The sequence below is a fragment of the Xiphophorus couchianus genome, chromosome 5 (genome assembly GCF_001444195.1).
Source record: "Xiphophorus couchianus chromosome 5, X_couchianus-1.0, whole genome shotgun sequence".
Taxonomy (NCBI): domain Eukaryota; kingdom Metazoa; phylum Chordata; class Actinopteri; order Cyprinodontiformes; family Poeciliidae; genus Xiphophorus; species Xiphophorus couchianus.
Window position 1 is genome coordinate 24,994,521 of NC_040232.1, and position 23,350 is coordinate 25,017,870.

General features: G+C 38.0%; 1 protein-coding gene across 2 annotated transcripts in view; it reads right to left on the reverse strand.

Moving 5' to 3' along the window:
• Positions 1–23,350, reverse strand: part of me1 (malic enzyme 1, NADP(+)-dependent, cytosolic) — an 89,232-nt gene that overhangs the window by 23,973 nt on the left and 41,909 nt on the right. For both annotated transcript variants that reach the window (XM_028018604.1, XM_028018605.1), the window contains one exon: positions 1,637–1,712. In XM_028018604.1, coding sequence (XP_027874405.1) covers positions 1,637–1,712 — 76 coding nt within the window. The remainder of the gene's footprint in view (positions 1–1,636; positions 1,713–23,350) is intronic.

Genomic DNA, 23,350 nt, shown 5'->3' on the forward strand with positions numbered 1-23,350 from the left:
GTTTTGCCATGTTTGAACAAATATGAACTTTTACACTACAAAACCCTGCTCAGTGAGAGCACCAAATTTAACCAAACTTTCCTTTACTGCTTTACAAACGTCATTTATGTAACGCCTGATGTTAAAAAAAGAAACTTTTACACTTTTACAAAAAAGTGTCACTGAAGGCGCAACACTTTCACACCTTTTTTCCTCCAAAAATCTCACAATTTTTGAGGGTGGCTGATTAGTTTCCATGCTGTTTTTTCTTCTCCCTTCTTGCCAAATCTTGTTAATATGTTCCAGTGGCAGCTCGGGCTCATCAGAGAATGACAACCTTGGCTCCTTTGTGAAATGTTGAAAGTAGGACGTACCGACTGAGGTTACGATAAGACCACCTTGAGAACGCGCAGCAGCATTAGCAGAGCTCAGGTACAGTAAATGCCTTGCTGTTGACAGCTGTGAACAGGTGGCTGCGGCCGCAGGTACAGCCGACATGCGAGGAATGCCTGGTGGTGTCGTCATGCTGCTGAGAGCGTGACGTGTTCTTTTATTTATGAAGTGCAAAGAGGGCAAGAGACTGTTTAGCTTTACTCTGAGGTAGCAGAAATCAGTCTAGGGTTAACCAATCTGAGTCTAAGGCAGTGGTTCCCAAAGATTTTCTTCTGGGCCCCCCTATGGATTACAATAAATACCCCCCTCCCACCCCCCCAAAAATCAACTGGTTACACACATCGTTCAACCAGACATAAACCTATACACATATTTTGTTTTCAAACTCCAATGAAGTTTATTTCACACTTCAGGTTGCAACAAAACAAACTACAAACCATCTTTATAGTGAAACACTTTTGTGTAACTGTTTTTTTGTTTTTTCATTCATCCATACTGCTTCCCGCGTCCCACCTGCAGGCGGGGTTCCCACACTTTGGGAACCACTGGTCTAAGGTTACTCTGATGTGAATAACAGCTCAGAATTTGTATTAGTGTTTTCACAATTGAGATAAAATTTTCATAGTTCTCAAACTTTGTTTTAAGGAAATCTCTGGTCAGAATAGAATTGTCTAATTTAGATTAAAAGATCATATTTACTTTAAGAAAAATAGTGAAATAGCCTTATGATTTAGCAAAATAGGAGTTTAATCAAGTACTTTAATGTCGTTCGCAAGTTGGCAGTGTTGTACAGTGTTCTGTCAACATGGACTGAATGTGAATGATCAGAACAGTTATTCTTGGGAGAACTGTCAAAATGATTTTTTTTATGTGTGTGTTTGTTTGCTGACTCATAACCAAGGACTTTGACACCCTGGGCAGGAAGCCATATTGCTATAATGAAAAAATATTGGGAAAAAGATTTATTTTCCACATCTTGGGATTTGCTTTTTGGAGGGATATGACTAATAACTGGTTCCATGGGCCCTGGCTTCTCTGCATTAGACTTTGTTTGCATTATTTCTGTGTATTTTTCTTACAGTACACACTGTTTTATGTCAAAATTGATCAGTTGCCATTTATTAGTTCTGACCAATAAAATCCACAATAATAAAAAGTCCCACTTTTTGCCTGTAAGTACATTCGAAAACAACATATTCTGTGATGCACTTTGGTTTGAGTTCAGCACAAAAAAACCCCAAAAGCTTTCAAGTCAAAGGTTTACCATTATGTCCTTTTCTGGCCAGTTTTGGAGAATTGAAGCAATGTGCCCTCGGTCATGAACAGTGATGAAAAGCCCCCTGAAATCACACAAAAACACACAAACTTCAGCTGCCTTTCTGAGAACGTGGTTTTGTCACTTTCTGGGTTTCTTTTTTGTAAAAAGTGCTGCGTATCCCTTAAACATTAGATGCAACACAACAGCAGCACACCACTCCTTTTGAGCTTTGAATGAGAAGCAGCTTTAACCTCGGAGACTGATGTTTAGCTGGTTGTTTTTCCCCCAGCTTTTCTTTGTTTGACCAAAACTTTATTAAATTCTGATGGCACCTAAGTGCAACTTTAGTGTTGATCCCAGAGCTCAGGACCCCTAAGAACTGTGTTTAAGACACCGAGACAATTCAAAATATTCATTTAGCTTAGAATCACACCCTTTAAAAGAATCTTCCCTCCTTTATTATCCTGCTCAGTAGCATCCATGTCCTTTGATCCAAGACAACTTGAAGGAAAACAGTTCTTTTCCAAGGGTGAGAAAAAAAAAACAGGCAGCATTATTCCAGTCTAATGCTTGCATTGTGTTAGAAAAACGTACTGACATTTTTTGATAATTTAGTAGAACTCAGGTCACTACTGGTGAGCACAAGTAAAGCAAAATAAAAATAAATCCTGAAAGGAAATGCAGCGGTGAAAGAAACAAGCCACAAACATGTCATGCTAAAACGCCGAGCTGAGGTAACCACAGGTTGTAGTTTCAGGTGAGCTACAACCTGCAAGCACAAAGAACAGCTTTAATATCTGATTTTGCCAAGTTGAAGACTTTCAAAAGTAAAAAGGATTCAACTTCAGATGTTTGTGTTTCGTGTGACCCCAGTTAAACTCAGAGGTCACAGGTTGTAAAGAGCGACGGCGGCCTGAGGCTCTGGCATGTTTGCTTTGCAGGGAAAACCGTATTGTCTCCTCTGATTGATTATACAGGTCAAACACACCTGAGGCCATCAGAAAAGCTTACACCTTTTTATGTTTTAAAAAGGTACAAACTTGAAGAATTTGGGTTTTAAATTAGTCCTTACATACATATATATGCAAATAAGCTTAGAAATATGTAAATCTCTTATGACTACTAGTTGCTGTTGTAAGTTACATTTGATCAGTTTAATAGTTAATTAAAATTTAATTAACTATATATATATTTTTTTTTATTACTGTTCAGGGTTGTTGGCCTTACATGTTTGAAATGAAGTATTTAACAAAAACCGAGAACTGTTTCTTTAAAAAATAAAAAGTAAAGAAGAAATAACGGGAAGTACTGGGATAAAGGTTTTTTTTGTGCTTCTATGTTAGCGAAAGTGAAAAGTTCAACTTAATAAGTATTAGATAAAAACATTATGGTGATTTGCAGTGTTTTTGAAAATAAATTGATGCTAATGCTATATGCTCCAAGGTGTAATAGCAACCAGAAATTATGGTTTGGTAAACAGCTTTAAAGTAACAGGGTTGGTACGTTTCAGTCAAATGTATACTTTGCCTGTATTCAACAGTGAAGAAAGTATGTTCAGATTTTGACAAAAATGCGTCAAAATTAACTTAAGACTTAAATCTTAAGTCTCATTAAGCCTCAAGTGTCAATGGGACTTAAATCTCTTTTAAGTCCCATTGACAACTTAAAGGAGATTTGCTTTGATTTAGTCAGTTAATTAACAATAAGCAGGTGAAAAAAGGGATGGAAAGACGGATCATAAACAATTACTAAAAAAAAAAGAAGAAAATAGTTATTGTATATGTACAAAGAGAGGGAAAGGAGAGAGAGATTGACTTTTAGTAACCAAACACTGACTGCTGTAACTTATCCTTCCACTGCAAAGTTCACAGGAGGGTCACCAGGCCACAGAGATCTGGCATTTTGCTTTAATTACATTGTAAACTTTATTTGTGCTGTGATCCACACTGACATTTCTACACTGCTGTGCAAAAAACAAAACAAAAAAACTTTTCCAGGTGGCGCCGATCCTTTAAGGTGGCTTAAGAGACTATTGTTAATATTATTGCAGACAGCGTTGACATTAGACTTGTTCCAAAAAAATGAAAGTTGGAGAAGAAAAAAAAAGAAGAAAAACCTAAAACTAAAATGACGGATCAAATCAGACAGGCAGACTGACAGTAATTCCTAATCTGTGCCGTCTTGAAACTCACCAAAAACATTTTGGGTTCACCTTTCAGTTATTCGCTCCTCCTTCTTAGCTTATATTCCTCCAGTGTGTATGTTTAGGGCTGCTGTCAACCTCCTGACCTATGACCTGAGAGAAGCCCTTAGATCTTTAGCACCTCTAATAATCTACAGACATCTCATTAAGTCAGGATTCATGCTGCTTTAAATTCATTAGCGCTTTTTATGAAGGTAACAGTCTCACTGAAGAAGAATTTTGCATACATAATCCTATTTTTTTTTTAGCATAGATGTCAATGTTCAATGCATCATCCACTAATGTACAAATCAGTAGCTGATTGATTCATTCACCTGTTTGCATTGATGTTTCATGTTTGACTTTTGCAGATTAAATGGCAACAATCGATAGCAGACGTCTGGTGAGGAAAGCTCTCTTCATACGAAGATAATAACGGGAACATAAAGTGTAAAGAAAACAACCCGATGACCCGAAAGCAACCTCCCATCTTTGACCTCCACCCACACTAAACACCACCAGCCGCCATTCTTCACGCCAATTTCATAACCTTAATCCTCGGTTTGCCGGGTGTCGTCAAAGGCACGCTGACAACATGAGCACCGATCACTGAAAAAGAGCGTGAAATTAGTGGGAAAGGTCAAAGTCGTGCAATATAAGGTTTCTCTAACTGATTAGGTCCTAAATCCATAATGACAGACAATGTTTTAAGGGTCTCGGGTGTCCTGGAAGAGAGCAAAGGATTTGGCTGTTGATTTTCAACATTTATTTAAAAACAGACTGCTGGTGTTGATACCCAGCTATGTGAATCTTTTAACAGCGTAGATGTTCACAGCGTAGATTTTTTTAATATGTATGTTTGAAGTCGACATGTAAAGATGCAGCAGGTTGGTAATGACGTTATCCTAAAAGGGGAAGTTTTGTGTTTTCCAGACATATAGTGGCCTTTTATAGCACAATCAAGTAACTATGTTAACCTCAGTTGATATAAAAATGCTACATATCAAAAATAACTTTATTTCCCAATTTAACGCCTTGAAATTGGAAACTTTGTCTCTTTAAAAACTCCTGGTTTACTGAAACTCTGCCTTCAGGAAGTCATCACAACATGGCTCCTCTATTAACCCTTTAGCAACGTTTTTACCAGCATTGCGTTGAGAAGTCCACGAGAGTTTAAAAAAAATTCTCAAACATGCATGAAAAAAAATCTAACTAACACTCCAGGTGTGTTTTTGATGAGGGGATAACATTATATAACATAAAGTAAAGCTGAAAAAAGATTTTACATAACACTGCACCTTTAACAGCAAGAGACTAGGACATCAAAGGTAAAGGAAGTTTATTTTCTTCAGACATTACCTCACTTTTGACTGATTTCAGTCAGAGAGAAATCTGTGTGGTCAGTGTTATGAAGCTACAGCTAACCTGAACTGATTGTTATGAGCAATAAATAGACCACAGACTGTGAATATCTGGTTGATAAATCAAACGTACCCTTTAACAGCTTTCTTATGTCAGACATTCTCCCCGGTTACAAGATATACCAAGTTTTCTTGAGAGTCAAGTCCCAACCCAGCTGCCTGATTTAAACCTCAAGTTTTTAGAGGGTGCATATAAGTTAAGTCTTTCATCTATCTTTGTCAACTGCATGTGATAAAAAAAAAAACAAGTGTGCCGTTTTGTGCCCGTCAGTCACGCTGAATAATGCCCTTGTCTCACCAACGCCCTCCTCGAAATTCTGTCTTCAACATCTCCTTTAAAGAAAGAAAAGAAAACCCATTTAGGTCCTTTTAATTCTAGTCTGTGGTCCATGACAATGACAATTGAGATAATAGAAGGGAGACACCTTCTTTGGTTTGGGCTGACCAAAAGTACTTGGACCACATTTTGGCCACCGTTTTATTGGTATATTTGACTTTGCTGTTGCATGTATTCTTGGGGCAATGAATACAATACTGAATGGTCTTTCATGAACTAAGTTGTCATTCTCCTAAAACAAGCTTGGACATAAATCTCCTGTCTCACTCCTGACTTGTACCAGCCATCACCTTTAATCCTAGAGACGGGGTATTTCAGATCCCCCAAATTTTTTATTTTGAAGCTTTTACAAGGTTTTTTTTTTTTTTTGCCGTGGTTTTGGAAATAAAAGAGCAAAGCCAAGATGACAAACTACACTGACTTACCATCTTGGGTCCAACTGTACCGTCACTTTCATCTTTCTGACCAAATATGCTCAAAAATAGTGAAACACCAAACAATTTGTTGCTCTTCTTAATTGTTGGTGTCCAACGTATTATCAACAAATCAACTATTTGCAGATATTTTAAACCTACTTCATGTACTTTTATGTTTACGGTTGAACATTGCTCTAGTTATTATCAATAGACAATGGTCTTTTACAGATATGCCCATATTTGGATGACATTCAGACCTGATAGTCCTGTAGACTTATTTCGACGGGGGCCGAAAATTGCAACCTTTGCTAGATTTTCAGCTCATTGCACTGTGTCAAATGAACTAAACCCTTAAAACAATCTATTTCCTCTCTCACCTGTGGTGGCGCTGCACCAAGAACCATTGGAGGAAAAGACACAAAAACCTCTGAAGAAGACACGGACACAAATTCTCTTTTCACAAACTGTAAAGAAAATTGGAGTGGCATCAGATTTTAGCGGTTGTAGGATTACTCTTATCATTGGCAAAACACCACGGCCTATTTCTCCAGCTGACGGTGGACACTCAGGTTTATTTTGGTTGTATTTAAAACCAGAATGCTCCATGCTGCAGTCCACTTCCTATTTTTGGAGTTGTCTCTGGTCTGCTAACATCCAGATACGTATTTGAATAGCAGCGAAGTTCACTCTAACCAAACTGAGATCTAGGTTTGTAGGTGGACCAGAGTTTGCTTTTTTTGGTCCGCATCAGAGTTTGATTGCTCATTCACACCTCCCCAAACAAACCAGACATTCTAGACAAAGTAACTACAGTGGCATTAAAGCAGACTGGGGCTGGTGTGAATGCACCTTAAATTAGTTCTGTTTCTCACGTTCTTCATGGACCTTCTGTTCTAGAGACTGACTGAAATCCTCCCCAACTGGTGAACCACTTTCACGGAAATCCCTCTGGCAAAATCTGTATTGAAGGTTTTAAAGCATTCCCTTCTTGTGTTGTTCTTTCTACAGCTCTGATTCTGCCAGTGATGCATGTTTGAAAACTGGATTGTCTGGAAGGAAAAGAGACTGGCAGATTAATTGCATGGATTGTGAATTAATTCTACACACAAACAACTATTGCCATTACAAAGAAACTAATAGAAAATCTCTATGTTCAGAAGTGTGCTTTGTACTGGCTTTCCATTACAGTGTGGTGTCAAGCACAGTACAAGGCCCTAGGTACATAAAAGCTGACAGACGTCCAAAATATGCTAGTAAGAGAATCAGTTTTATTCGGCAGGGGGGGAACCCCCTTGTGGAGATCTCTGGCTTTTGGAAAGTAGTTCAAACAGGATCGTCCTTCCAAAATTAACGCACTAGATCCGGCTTCCAGACCAGTTGTTGGGATATTTGAGGTTTCATTTTTATTAAGCCAAGGAAGTTCAACAGGCTCTTGCAAGAAGGCAGTTTTCATTAACAGGAGATTATTAATTTGAATTTCATTAAAGGGGATTATTTACCTTGGTTAGGGTTTAAATGGTGATTCAAAATAAACACAAAGGCTTAAAAAGAAAAGAAGAATTTAAATTAGACTTGTTGCAGCCAAAGTTTAATGTCAGAAACAAGCAGAGTGTGGTCTCCATCTATTTAAAAATCCAGGGAATAATGTTTATCATAATTAAAACATTACTGGTCCAGGGATGTTCAGTATTGTTGACTGACTCTTAAGCCAGTTTTCATATAGAAAAGGACAAATGTCTATTTTAAATGTGCTGGCCTATTTTGGTGTCATGAATAGTTCTGCCAACAGGAATGACCTCTGTCATATTGGCCAAAACTATTCGCTTCACAAACTTTTGATTACTTCCTCAGTACTATATTTCAATCTGATTGTTTTCCCTTCATCCTATTAATGACAGACTTTGGTGCAGGTCATTTTACTGTAAGAAATCTGAGCAGAATGCTTGACGTGCACACAGACATTCAAAGCACCTTCATGGAGACAGAGTTCTATGTCTGGACATGGTATCCAACCACAGGTTGTAGAAAAAGGGAATGACAGCCCAATATTTATGCCCTAAAACTGCTGGTTTCCACTTTCATGCTTCCTTAGCTGCAATTTAATAAATGAATGGTGTTCAGCAGAAATAAGGAGAAGTCATTCATTCTGGCGCACTTCACAACCGCCAGTTTCAATTAACTTTATTGGGATATTATGTGATAGAGCATTATGAGGTAGCCCATAAATTGTGAAGTGGAAGGTAAAAGATGGATGACATGCAGACATTTTTACAGAAAGAGAGCTCTGAAAAGGAGTGGCAGGGATTTGTGTTAACCCCCATCTTACTTTAAAGATTAGTGAACAAACAGCGACATACCCTACGGTGGCCCTGAGGTGCAAACCACTTCAACAATTCACTAAACACAACTACAAATTTCAAAACGCAATAACATCAAGTACAAATTAAGAAAACACAACAATAACAAAAGAGAAGTCGTAGGTCCCAGTGGGAAACCCAAGACGTTGCTGATTTTACGACATCACTTTTGACTTTACCACTGGAAGTTATTCTGGCCTTAGCACGTTTGTTGAAAATGTTACCGGTGATGCAAATGACACTGCTGCTATGCAAGAATATTTTCAGTCGGGACATACTACAAAGCTAGGCTGTGTTCTTTTTCACAGTTTGGGCAAAACAACACAGTACTCTGACTGTCTGCCTATCTAAACCAAGGGAGAGTGAATGCCAGAATAATACTGGTCTAAAGTCAAAAGTGGTGTCGTCCAATCAGAGATGTCTTAGGTTTTCCATTGGGATGTATGTCTACAATTTTGTCAATATTGTTATATTTTCTTAATTTGTAATTGATCTTGCAGCCAGTTAACATTGCTGTGTTTTTGAATATGTTGTATTTTTGAAATTTGTAGTTGTGTTTAGTGAACTACTCAGGTGTTTTGCACTTTGGGGCCACCGTACAAAACGTTGCCAACAATTAAAAAAGAAGACATAGCAGTGATCTAGGAAACATGGTTAACATATGGAAGGAAAAGCTCTGATCACATGACACATATGTGATCATGTGAAAACGTGGTGAAAAGCTGACACTACACATTAATCTGACAAAATGAAACATGGAGGAGGAATAAATGTAATTGTGATGATATTGCTGAACATCTTTAGCTTCATGTTTATTGAAAGTAATCGTCAAATGAGGGAATCAAGGGCAGTGAAAGTCCATCAAACAGGCCAAAAATATTATTGATATGCAGAATTTGCATGTATTATACTTAAAATATAGCTTGCCAACACTTGTAGCGATTGTTTTGATGTGTGAATAGTTCAAGGGAAAGTAGTACTTTTGCAAGGCAAGACATATTGCTACATAGTTTGGCTGTAAATCACCACACACACACAAAACTGCCACATAACTGTTTTGTTTTCATTAAGAGGCCTACAACAGAAGAGTAAGATTGAATTAGGCTAGCTTTGCAAAAACACGCAGAAGCTACGATTCCGCCAGCCAAGCAGCTGACAGTACCAATACAGCAGAAACAAAATAAAACTCAGCAATAACATGGGGTCTGGCAAGGTGGTTAAAAAAAAGGAAAGAAAAATCACATTCCTGCAGCAGTTTCAGTTGACACAAACTCTGTTTAGATTAAAGATACCACAATAAAATGGAAATGAAACATGCAACAGAGCTTTGTATGAACACAAAAATGAGTTTGGGGAACAATTTTGCATCAGCTCAACACACTTATTATATGTACCCATAATCCAGCATTTCATCTCTGTCAATTATGTCCATAATAGTTCAATCAGAGAAGAAAAACTAAAGGGGAAAACGGGATTAAGAGAAGTGCTAGGTGTGGGTATTTTTCTGGGAATTTCTCAACACACTAAAAAGTCAAATACCCAGTCATTTTAGTTATTGTCACTTCAACATGAAAAATTACAGGCAGAAAATTTCCACTCCTACTGATTCACTTTCCTTTTGCTTCACGCCCTCCTTACATTGTGCAGCATGGCTTTCTAGAGATACAATCCTCTCCTTTTCTAAGAGGGTTTAACAGGATTCCATTATATAATGAGGTTTCAACATGTTGCTTAGATATCCGTGTCTTTGCACACCAAGCGAGAGCCACTTCCAGGCATTGGCCTCAGAAAACCATAACCCAGCTCCCACCTCATTCCACAGCAGCCCACTGAAGACATCCGCACTCACAGACCTTTAGGAAGCTTTTCCAAGCTTTGGGAAGCGGGTAACTGCAGGGAATTCAAGAGGAATGAGAAAATAGTTTACCAAAGACGACTGATCGTTGCTCATTTAGGTTAATACGATGAGACAAAAGTGTATGAAAAGACCACGGCCAATGTACAGGTGGCAAGAGAAGGAAGTGAGACAATAGACTTCTCTAATTTGTCTTCCATAGTGGAAGTTTCTCTGCGAGAACTCAGGACTGAGAACCTTCAGGAAAAGGTCTGTTCTGGTCCAAACGCCTTGCAAAGGGAATAAAAAGGGACGGACCTGATGAACCCAGCTGGTTAATAGATGAGATTCATACGTCTGCGCCCAGCTTTTCCACTCATCTCCCTTCTGGCTCACGGGCTTGGCTGACATTTGAGGCACGTCAGTGACGTCTGGTGTGGGATGCGACGCGACATTCAGAGGAAACCGGTTGTTCCTTATGTAAAAACCGACCACAGGTCAGTTGAATGCCGCATTGCGTTTCCAGCACTGGTTTGACAATAGATCATGGGAACATTTGGATCAGCCCAAATACAAATAACTCTCATAGTTTTAAAAGAAAAACACCGACAGACAATGATGATGACGGAAAAGCTAGAACTTTTGTAAAAAGTTGAGGACTGACTGAATGACAATGATTCATGGTCCATGACATTGTCAGTGACAGTCAGACAAAAATATGGATTTCCGTTTCAGATTGTCTCAGGTGGCAGCAGGGTAGCTGTTAGCGTCCACTATGAAGCAGATGGAAAAGAGCTTTTAAAGTATCAGATTTTTCACTCTCTACCGCTAAGGAGATAACTCATGGAGTATGACACCAAGTAAGAACGTAAATAAAAAACCAGTATATACTTTACTGTAGATTAACAGGTAAAAAAGTCAGGAGCCCCACATGTTTATGTTCTCAAAAGCATTTTAGTATGCTAAAAGATGGCCTTTAAATTTACATCAGGATTGGAGAATGTGGAACATTGAGACGGTTGAAACCTGAAACCAACTGAAGGAAAAAGTTTAGGTGGTCATTAAATGTCTAAAACCAATGATTAAAATCGGCAGACAAACTACTTCATCATGGTTTTATTCATCCCTTAAGTTATTTTCGGATCTGATTATGTTGTTTTATTCAAAGTCTTTTAAGAAAGAGATTTGCTCCAATGCTCCAGCAATGATTTGCTGCTGATTTGGATGAGGGTCCCTCCACAAAGTGATGACTAATCATGATACTTCAGTCATTATTGCACCTATGTAAAACAAATTGTTTTTAGGAGGTCAGTCCCACAGACTGAAGCTAACAACTTGGAAAAAAAAAACCCACCACTTTAAAAAAAACATAGCTCATCTTGAATTAGATGGTTATGTGCACCGAGGCCGATGAGGATTTACACAAAAACCGTGGGCTACAAATGGGACCGGAGTGTAAAAATCTATTTAAAAAAAAACACTTACATTTTTGCCATAACATACAACTCTGTAAATATTTAAGAGCCCACTGCACTGAACTGAAAACCTCATGGTTATTCCACCAAATATTGATTTCTGATCTCTTCCTGAGTTAAAACATTAGTATTGTTGTTTCTAAATAAACATGAACTGGTTTTCTTTGCATTATTTGAGGTCTGAAAGTGCTGCATCTTTTCCGTTAGTTTGGCCATTTCTCATTTTCTACAAATAAATACTAAATTTTTGCTTGGAATTTCAGAGACATGCCAGTAGTTCATAGAATAAAAGAACGATAGATAGATCGATAGATAGAGAGAAACTTTATTAAACCCTTTGGGATTTTCCCTGAGGGAAATTGTTCCTGTCTCCCACAGCCCGGCCCTATAGTCCCTCTGTTTCTGTTGTACTCCTGTTAGCCCTCCTTCCAGCCTCCAGAGAGGAGTTGAAGAGTTTAATTGCACGAGGGACACAGGAGTTCCTCAGTCTGTCGGTCCTGCACTTTGGCAGAAGCAGTCTCCCACTAAATCTGCTTTCCTGGCTGCTGATGACAGTGTGCAGAGGGTGGCTGGCACACTGAGTTATTCATTTTACTCAAACATATACTAATAAAGACTAAAATCAGAGAAACTGATCATTGTAGGTGATTTTTTACAGCGATGCATGTGCCTTTTACACCACTTTTTTAAAATTTCAGGCCATTGCTCTGACTCCAAGAGTCTCGAGTCTTTCGCCATCAGCTTGTGTTTCACACAGGAAGATCACTGGTAGCTAACAATGATCCTACCACCACTTTCTGTGCAAATAATAATCGTTTTTTCTGTAAATAATCATATAACCCAGACATGCTGACAGTTTCAAACTTTAGAAAATAGCATTCGCACAAGTCATCTTGAAGGATTTGTTTGACGATAGATGGTCAATTTTGTCTTGGCTCCACTTAGCTCCAGCCTATTCACCAACTAATCTAGGTTAATAGTAAATGAAGACACCTTGACTTATCTCTTGTAGGTAAGATATACGAACTTTTTTGCAAAATCTCATTTCAAAATTGCTCCATGATCCCCTGGCCAGAGACATGTAGGATATGTGGACAGCAACGTAGCTCTTTTCTGATTGAGCACAGATCACATCCAACTCCAAACATTTTTTCTTTTTAAGTTGCCATTCCCATCATCGACGTCAAAAGGCTTTTATGTGTCTAACAAAGTAACAGAAACTCTGACTGGAGCAGGATGGAGCCTGAAATCAAAGTAAATGTTCAGTTCTCCTAAATGGACATCAGGTCACACATCATAAAAACACTTCAAAGAGAGTCTAAGGCAAGTCATCCGGGGTCCCTTTTTGACTCCTGGAGAAGACTACATCAACACTAGTGCTGCGCTTCACTTGCCTTGGAAGATCTCATTTATTTTATTGACATCACATGCAAATTGTGCGAGTTCCTCTTTCAAGTCGGAAAACTGGGGGATTAGTAATTCTTGTGGTCAGAGACCAGGCTAATCACCATCAGTGATGCAAGTCCGGCAGCAGATTTCTCTCCCTTTTATGGAGTCAGACTTTAAGAGCACGTTCAAAAATATGCATTGTGGCAGCACTAACGCAACACAAAATGAACCACCATGTTTGTTTCTGCAACTCTCCAGATTTTTCTTCTTTTCTTTCTTTTTTTTTTATATTTGCGGAGGCCGTATTGAATTTGAACTTTTCAGGCACAGCTATGACAACACCCACTGGATCAGTCAAACAGTGCTTTAAAATTCTCTTTACACTTTTTAAAAGGGAAAATATCTCATTCAGGCAACATATAGGAAACACTGACTGCTGCTGAAGCTCATGTTTCCTGGCATGAGGTTTTATGGAAGAACAGATATAAAAGCCGCGATTAATGAACTCTCTGTTGACTTTTCTCTTATCAGTATTAAGGAGGGTCTCATTTCAACTTGAGGCTGACCCAGTTTTGAACTGGTTTGGCTCCATGAAAAACAAAACAAAAAAAACATCTGCAAATTGACCTGAAGGGAAAATAATGTGTTTTAAGGGTGAAGTTAACATTTGTTTAAACAACCATACATGTACACACGTACTATGTTCTATCTTAAAAAGTACTTTTTGTACCCTAATCCTAACCTAAACCTAAACTCAATTCATACCTTAGTCCTAAACCTAACCCCAAACCAGCACCTCTTCCTTTTGGGTATGGGATTTGGGTCCCATAAAGAACAGTGGGTACTCACAGCGTAAGTATTTGTTGGAAAAATATCAGGATGATGTTTTTGAGCCTATTAAATAACACTTTTCCATAACATGTTACAAGTTTTCATGACTTGCGTGAACTTTATGTATCTTTTCGACTTTGGTCATACAACTTCAGAGTAATAATATTTAGCAAAGTCAGACTCCAAAACTGAACTAACTTTGCTGTTTGCGAGTCTCACCAGCCGTCAACGGGAAGAAGATGAAGATGTTAGATCTTAGTGGTTAGCGTTCTTTAGTGGTTTGGCTTCTGCTGATATTTATGCATTTAGAAGTTTAACTTTAGCTATATTTTTATGTGTTTAGCATTAGCTTCAGATAACGTTTGCATGTGTTTAGCATTAGCTTCAGATACATTTTTTTGTATTTAGCATTAGCTTCAGATAATTTTTTGTACTTAGCATTAGCTTCAGATACATTTTTTTGTATTTAGTATTAGCTTCAGATATTTTTGTGTGCGTTTAGCATTAGCTCCAGTATTTGTTTTGTTCTTAACAGTTTAGCATCCGCTTGTGCAGTTTTTAAAATATGTTAAGCAGCTTAGCTTTAGCAGAGAAAGCACTTTGTTTTATGTTTGGTGGTCTAGAATGAGCAAATTATGATTTAACGCAAAATATTCCTGTGGTTTAGTGCAAAAATAAATGTTCCTTCTTTGATCATCATGGCAGTCATATTGAATTTTTCAGTTGCTCATAATTTTTCTCTTTTTTTTTCTTCTTTACAAAACGTTCCTGGGATCTGTGCCAAGTAAGGTTCTTGTATCCACATGTGAAAGACTTTGCTGAAATATTGAATTATGTGGTGATAAATAAAATATTTAACAATATGGCATTTAGATGTCCCAAATCAATTGAACCTGTGTAGTTCAAGGGTTTGAATCAACTCTACTAAAACAAGGGTGATGCTCCTAAAATAGCTTTAAAAGAGCCACATAAAACATCTGCTTTGGCTTCCACATGCCCACACACACGCCCACAGTCAACCTTGACCAGAGTAATAAAGGAATGAAATGAGTGTTTCAATTTGTAGTCCAAGTTTAAAGAGACCCTGCAGCAATAACTGCAGAAAGACAACACAGTTAAAACGGAATGTATTAGTACAAGAGCTGGAGGTGGCAAACATTTGACTTTTCCAAGTGGAATTTAATTCAACTCAACAACTTTTCCTTATTTTAGGTTTGAAAGCCCAGATCGTATTTTTTATTTTTTTCAAGACTGAAGACATTTTATACATGCTGAATTCATTATGTTTAAATCACTGCCACTGCAACTTTGTCCTCTTGTCCCAGAGCACTGCAAGTTCCCGTCAAAGTCATCAGAGGACTTTGTGGCCAACCTGAGTGACATGTGCTGGATACATTTTGAGCTTAATGCTGCTAAAACACCACAAGGTTGGCCCTGAAACTGCAAACCAGACTCTGTGCGACTCACCCAGAATATCAGATAAGTTCTAAAGGATATTTTGCAACTCCCTGTTTTCTAGTGTGGGCTGGTGAAATATTACCACTGCTAACCAAAATTTGGCATAGCAGCCAAACAAGCTCAACTCTGTAATTTTGTCCTCTGTGAAGATGTGAAGTCCTGTGACGCAAAGGCGACAGTAATTCTCAATCGGCATGTTGTTATGAAAAGGAGGGAAAAGATTTTGGAACAAATGATTAGAAATGCACATTTAGTGTCATCGTTTAGGAGTTGGTGTGTACCACAAAACAGATTTCATACACACTATCAGAAAATATATTTCAGTGTTGTTAAGTTATTCTGTCTCCATACACGTAGAGCTATGTGTAGTGACAGATAGCTAAATGGGTGTCTGACTCCGACATGAAAGTAAAGTAGACGTATGTTAACTTGCTTGTCTGCATCTCTACAACTTCATTAGCAATGTTTCTATGACAACTTTGTGTAATTGCAAATAAAAACTTAAAATTAACCCATAATACTATACAATCATTTGTCTTAAATGATTATTACTTAAAATTGCCTGTGGCCAAATGAGACTAAACCACTATTTACTTACTACTTACTCAAGCTAAAATTTAGAAAAACAATATACATCAATACTGTGCCATTAACATAAAATGTAAACTAACAAACAAAGCTTCTTCACTTCCCAACACAGGGAAGTGGAGAAGCTTCCCAACACAGGGAAGCTTCTCCACTTGCTTTAGCAAGACACTTCTACCTTGCTTTAGCGCTTTTTTGTCCCTCTTTCATGATGAGAACACTGTATTTCTTATTTTTAAAACATTTAAAAAATGATACATTTTAGACCACAGCTTGAAGGCTGCTATAGCGTGTGGATTTAGCATGTTCCCCTTTATACATGAGTTTTTGCTCACTAATGTTCTCTTACGAACCTCCAAGGCCTTCGCAGAACAGCTGTATTTATCCTGAGGTGAAATTACTTGCAGGTGAATTCCATTCATAAACCAGGTGACTTCTATATAGTTTGAAAATCCTTAAGTCCTTTCCTTCTCCTGTGAAATCCGGACAGGTTTTTTTTTTTTTTTCTAAGTGTTTTGTCTAACGACTGGATCTTTTACTCAACTTCCCCCTAAACTAAATGCACATTTTCATTGTGCATTCCTGTGCTTTGGTAAACATAGTTTTCGACATCATAAAACTTGTGAATCTTGAGCAAATTTTTGACTCGCAAGTGAAGTTTTTAAAGCTGCAAATTCAACATGTCTGCCTACTTCTTTCACAAAACATCAGTGAGTTGACAGACCCAAATCAACACAAAGAGAAACTTGTCTGGAAGGTAGAAAAAACGTGGACGGATGCTGCCAGTCGAGCTTTTAGGCTGACAGAAACAAGCCTTACCAAAAACCTGAAACGAATACTCCTGCAGTGATTTTAGATTTTCCAATGGAATCAACGGAAAAGAAAAAAAAAAAAAGTTAACTTTCTCCCAACCACCTGGCTGTCCTTGCAGAACACCACACACACACGGGAACATGTGGCAATGTGAATTTGCAATGGCCCATAAAACGTCAGGTCGCACACGATCCAGCCAGGTAGTCTCAACTGGGAAGACAGCTCATAAAAGCGTATATTTAGCTCGATTGCTTTCCATGTTTATATAGTAAATTGTACCACTGCAGTGGATTTCAGCTGAGCATTAAATGCTACATCATTTATTGAACTTTGGAGGAAAGGAAGGGAAAGATAGGCAGGGAGAGGGGCGACGGCTCAACTGTGCTCTGAAATTTTGTTGCCGACACTAGCTGAAGATGTTTAAACGGTCATAAGCCGTATAGTTTTACGCGAGTCATCAAAACCCAGATTGGAATGACTTCCAAAATGTCTGACGAGGTCCAAATCAAACCGGAACCCGACTTTCTAAGTCTCCTTTACATCATTGACACAAAAACAACAAATGTCATGGAGTTTTGTGGTCAAATAGCGCAGTATCAGTGATATCCATATCTGGCAGATATGGAAGACATTTTGTACACGTCTGTAAATAAAATCAAATGAAATGTCTCCTCCCAAACATTTACAGTAACTGAGTTTCCCCTACAAACGTGTGAAAAACTTTGCCGATATTCCACTAATGTGAAGAATAAAACACGGTTTTGCAATTTTGGTGTTTCCATTAAACAAGAAACACAATTAAAATTATACGTGAATAAGTTTGTTCGTGTGACAAGTCATGAAGAAAAACACACATCGTCCTCCTACCGCTTCCTGTTGTCTTGTTCGTCTTTTACGGCAGGAGAAAAAGCCGGTTGCTGATCACGACTCGTGTGATGCGAAAAAAGCAGTTTTATGAAATAAAATTTATTTTAACATGACCCAAAGATCACCTAACACAAAAACGTTTTATAAAAAACAAAACAAAACAAAAAAAAAAACATGAGTTGCTTTTCAAAATTGCCCTGCTTCCATTAAGCCAAGTTATTTTTGGAATTCCAATTTGCTTAATTATATGGTGTGAATGGAAACACAGCTAGTGTTATTCTGTGTGTGGCCTTGCAACGTCTTATGATCACATCCTAAAAAAAAACAAAACCCTAATCTGTAGAGTTGGAACGCCTCATCATGCGGCATGTGTCCTTTCAGAGGAGGCCAAGTCGCCTTCAGCCGATACCTTTCATTAGAGGCTTAAAACTTCCTGCAGCTCACCCTCTGATTTCATCAAATCACACTCCTCAAGACTTCCCATGGCTGCTTGCAACGCAGTCCTCATCGCGCTAATAACTTAAACATCAATTCGTTTGGTTTGCGTTTTCAGACTCTCGGCGGTATGTAAAAGCATTCACATTCCTCAAAGTTTTCCACATTTCCTCATTTTACAGCCTCAAGCTTTGAAGTTTTTGAATGAGCTTTAAGTGCTACAAAAACACTTATTTTTTACTCACAACAAAGTTGTGAATAAAAAAATAGGAAAAATAGCTATAAATAACCCATTTAGTAGACTCCACCAATTAGAAATTTAATTGCAGTATAAATGCAGCTGTTCTGAGAAGACTTTGGAATCAAATGTTGATATTACAGCTGATTTTTTTATGGTTCCCTGCTGAACATCTAAAGGTTTTTATTTGTCCAATTTCTCTAGTTTCCCTTAAAAAAATAGTGCTTGACATGCATGACAGGTTGATTTTGTTCTCCTTTAAGTAGAGCCCTTCCTTCCTTTCTTCCATGTGTTAGATATGTCCCCTGTGAGGTTTGTTGCAAACTCCATAAGAGTCGTCTCATGGCTTTTTTATTAATTTAATCAATAAATAACTATCTGAAGTTGCGACAAAATCTTTGCTTTGAGGTTGTAACCCTGGTTTCTGCTAGCTCACCCAAAATGGAGACTTTTGTTCCTCTCATTAGCTAGATAATAAATTATATAGATTTGTTCTGTTTTTATGTCTGTCTGGGGATATTTCTGCTGTTGTTTGTCACTGCCCTTTAACCATGACAAACAACAACACTTTGTCTAATTCACTTTGTTTGTCAAGGCTCTCTAGTCATTACAAACAAAGTGAATGAGTTTATTTCAGTTACACCCAGAAGGGTTTTAGCTCAGATCCCATAATGACACAAATTAGTCTCTGATACTCGTTTGTTACTATGATTTAAAAGATAAATTTTGTTTTATTTTGTTTTGTTTTGTCAAATCTGATGTTGGTCCCATTAAACTCCATTTACGGAGATATTTAGGCCTTGTGCACATATAGCTGGGTCTCTTATAAAAATAAATATCTCAGCCACACCTTTTTAACAAATATGGTAAACACAGAATTGCTTCAGAAAAGTTTTTAGTCACATGAACCCGCACAAATAGACATAAACACGTAGGGGGCAGTGTAGAGCAAAGCTAAAACCAATGTCAGCCAATCGGATTGCTTCACAACAACCACGACTTCCTGTTAGGAATTAAACGTGGCACCAGGAGATTCATTTGTGTGGACCGATGTATAGGTTTAACTACTTTTTAATAGCATGTTATAATATAAAGTTACGAAACACGGCTCGGGAATTATGTCAAAGCAAGTATGTGGATATGTTGGTGCAATTTTTATCGCAGACTTTGGTCGGAGTTTTCATAAATAATTCTGTTTTGTGGTATAAAGCAGATTTTTTGTGTGTGGATGAAAGGCCAAAATGCATAAAAACGTATCATTTTCCCAGATATCTGACCAAGTCTGGTCTGGGTCTTAGATTTGATCATGAAATCCCCGTCAACACTTACTGGGTTAAGTGTTAACGTGATTTAATTTCACACCTGAAATGAGAGACGCCCCAGGGAACACCAATACATTGTTCACTTGAAAACAGCTCCAGATACCCGTTTTGGCATGACTTATTCAGCCTTTTATGTCATTGTAGAGAAATTTCTGCTCTATTTTCTTCATAGAGTTGTGCTGTTGCAGCAGTGTTTTCACCAAACACGGTGTTTCTATATGCACGTTACTTGATTGTCAGTAATTTTTCCCACTGCAGAAAGCTAAGTTTCCCTTCCCTGTCTCTCTACAAACTTGGAAAAAGAAAAAGATAGCACTTGTCCTCGCCCTCTGAGTATCTGAGTGCCTGGCTGGTTTTTATTTTTCCAGATCCTGACAGACAGCTGGAGAAGTCAGCCAACTGTTCAATCTCAGAGAGGGAATCCACCCCTGGGATACTCACGTCCATAACTCTCCATCAGCCAGATTTGTGTCACTTCCCTCAAAAGCTCTCGAACAGGCAGTCTTTCTCTGAAAAGAGCATTATTGGTTCATTTAGACGGTCTACGTGAAGCAGCGTCATGGAAACGCAACCTCGCAAATGACTCAAGCAAGCAGAAGAGCTTTCATCCGGAACCCGGGATTATTTTTCGACAACAAAAACATCATCATTTATCACCGGTTAAAACTTCCAGCTATCAAACAAAATACAGAAGCTATATTTACGACGAGAACAGACTTCAACTGTGATAAAAAAATAAATAAATAAACTTTTTCTTCTAAAAACCGTGCTGGTTAAAGGGCAAACAAATTAACAAAAATTAGAATGTCTAAACTTCCTGTGATATCCCAACGCTACGTTCTTCCCTCCGACGCATCTGAAGATCAGAGAGTCAGCCATGTTTTGACTCTTAATGGCGCTTGACCTTTGGCCTCCTGCGCACGGCCGGTTGTCAGAGTGTTTGGTCTCAGTTCAGCAGATTAACTGGTAAAGTCAGGGAGGACAAGGAAGGACCGCTGCTTCCACACAGAAAGTCTTTATACCTGAGAGGCTGTGATTAGAGGGCTAATCTGCTACCATGGTGGTCCGGAGACGCACACATGCACACGCACGCCCACACACACACTTAGTTGAACATATGGTGACTTCTGTAATCCAGTAAGAGGATTTCTACGGAGTAAAAAGTCCTGTGAGTAAAAAGTCAAATAGAAACTGAGCTGCTTTCCTGTTATTGTGTTTTTTTGTAAACAAATAAGGAAATGCTCAATCTTTTAACACATCAGTATAAAATGATCAGCAGCAGGACTTTGTGCAATGTTATTCTGCTAATAATATGACTTTATTCTCAAAATATTATAATTTTATTCTCATAATTTAAAGACAAATTTTCTTAGTCTGGCTGTAACACTCGTAAAAATCCAACAAAAAAAAAATACAAGAAAATATGTTTTTCGTAGACTATAAACAACATTGTCTAATTTTGTTGCAAATCTATTTTCACCTTTATTAAACATGTTCATATCATGAATAAACTGTGGATGCTCTGATCTGAATAGGTTGCCTGATATACTTCTCTGAGTACTATAAGATAAAATGATGAGTGCAGGGTTCAAGCCTTCCACCTGTGACCAATTGTTAACTATTTTTAGAGAAGGCACAAAGGCAACGTCACACAGAGTGAGTGAAATAATTCACTGAAAACAAGAACTTTGCAATTTTTCAACAAAATTTCAACACAGTTCCTGGTTTTAATCACCATTTGCTTATTTTAACAGTATTTGGTTAACTGCAGCCATATTGTCAAAAATACAGTTCAGGATATTGTTATCAGATTGGAATTATTAATGAGTTTTAATAGATCGAGTAAGAATAAATGTTGCTGATTCTTCCGTTTTAAGATAATATTGGAGAAGTTTCCACGCAGATGTGCTTTTATCAAGGATCCATCCATCCATCCATCCATCCATTTTCTGTTCACCCTTGTCCCTAATGGGGTCGGGAGGGTTGCTGGTGCCCATCTCCAGCTACGTTCCGGGCGAGAGGCGGGGTACACCCTGGACAGGTCGCCAGTCTGTCGCAGTTTTATCAAGGATATTTATAAGAAAACTGCTCAGACACTTGCAGATAATGGCAATCGGTGGACAGTGAGGCATGCTGGGAGAAGATTTGATTGATTCAAGTTGACAGCAGTGCTTTCCCAATAAGGAGGAGCATAACTCCCACCCATGGAATAATCTATGATCCATCAGGGTTAGAAAGGAAACAGAGATATTTTTCACCTGAGTCATCCTTGATATTGTTCTTTTCCTGAGCCTGCTTTGCTTTTCTCCAGTTTACTAGTATTTTTCTGAAAGGAGTTCATTTTGTGCTTATTTTGTTTCAAGGAGATATGTATAGATTAAAAAAAAATAAATAAAAAGTTGTGAATTTTCAGAAAATGGGCCACGGCGTGCATACTTTTCCAAACACGAACTGTTTGTTAAGTCTGCTGCTCAGAGCGGCAGGTGACTCGGCGAGCTTGTAAAATGAGAGCGATTGCCATCGGTAACCTACATCCAAAGATGCCGATTCTGAACAGAGGCAGAAACGGTTTGAGTGGTAGTTGCTTTAACGAAACTGGGATCAATAAATAAAAACTGGTAGTGTATTAATATGTGTGTTCTGATATTTGTTTAGGTTTAACAAAACAACTCTGAATAAATTTAATTCAACTTCATTTTATTTTAAATGGATACAATATAGAAAACTGGAATATTTTACTCACATCAAGCATATGAATTTGATTTCCCCACACATTCCTCCAAGCACTTGTGTTGCATCTTTTGTTGTGAGATTTTGTGAAAATAATACAATAATTGTCAGTTTGTTTATTGCTATATCATATTACTAGATTTTTTTAATTAATTATTTTGTGTTACATCACTGGATATACGTCTTTTGTGTCATTTTATAGCAAAATTAAGTAACTATGTTACCTTCAGTTACAAAAATGTTATATATATTTTTGTATATAACATTCTTTTAATATTCTTCTAATATCTTACAAGAATTCTGACCCCTTGAAATGGCCTGTCTCTTTAAGAAGCTCTTGCACTTTCTCCTACAGGACATCATAATTCTTCCATTATACTGTTTACAACCATTCTTAGTTGAGTTGGAGTGAAAAGTAGTTTGCATGATGAGGTGCAGTTCCATCAGGTGTTTGTTAATTGCTGCTGCTGCTGCTAGTCTAGAGGAGCTGAGTAGAGGAGGAGCAGGCACAGGCGAGGTCTGCTCTGTGAGGAGGAAGCCCCGCTTGGAGGAAATAAATGGCATTTTGCGAGAACGAACGTTTAGGCACCCCGAATGGTTGCCATGGGAGATTCAAGGATTTCTTGAACATGCATGAATGAATCAAAGCAACACTCTAGGTATATTTTTGATGAGGGAATGATATTATAACATGATGTAAGCTTAAAAAACATAAATTTTACATAATGCCACAGAAGAGAAATGGCTTGACTGAAATCTGTTGGGGCTTGTCAGAAATATACCAGCTGGATTCTGGTTAGCAGACCCCTGCCCAAATTGAAAAAAAAAAACAAAAAACAAAAAAAAAAACACTACCTATAGAAGCTGTGGGATCTGGCAGAAGTACCTGCTCACATGCACAACCAATGAGGCGGAGTGTAAAAGCAGACTATTCCAGCCAGCTGAGTGTGAGAAGAGGGAAAGCAGGATGGAAATAGTTTCCAGTAAGTTCTGCGTGGATGGAGAAACGGAGAGATGTTGGGTAACAGCG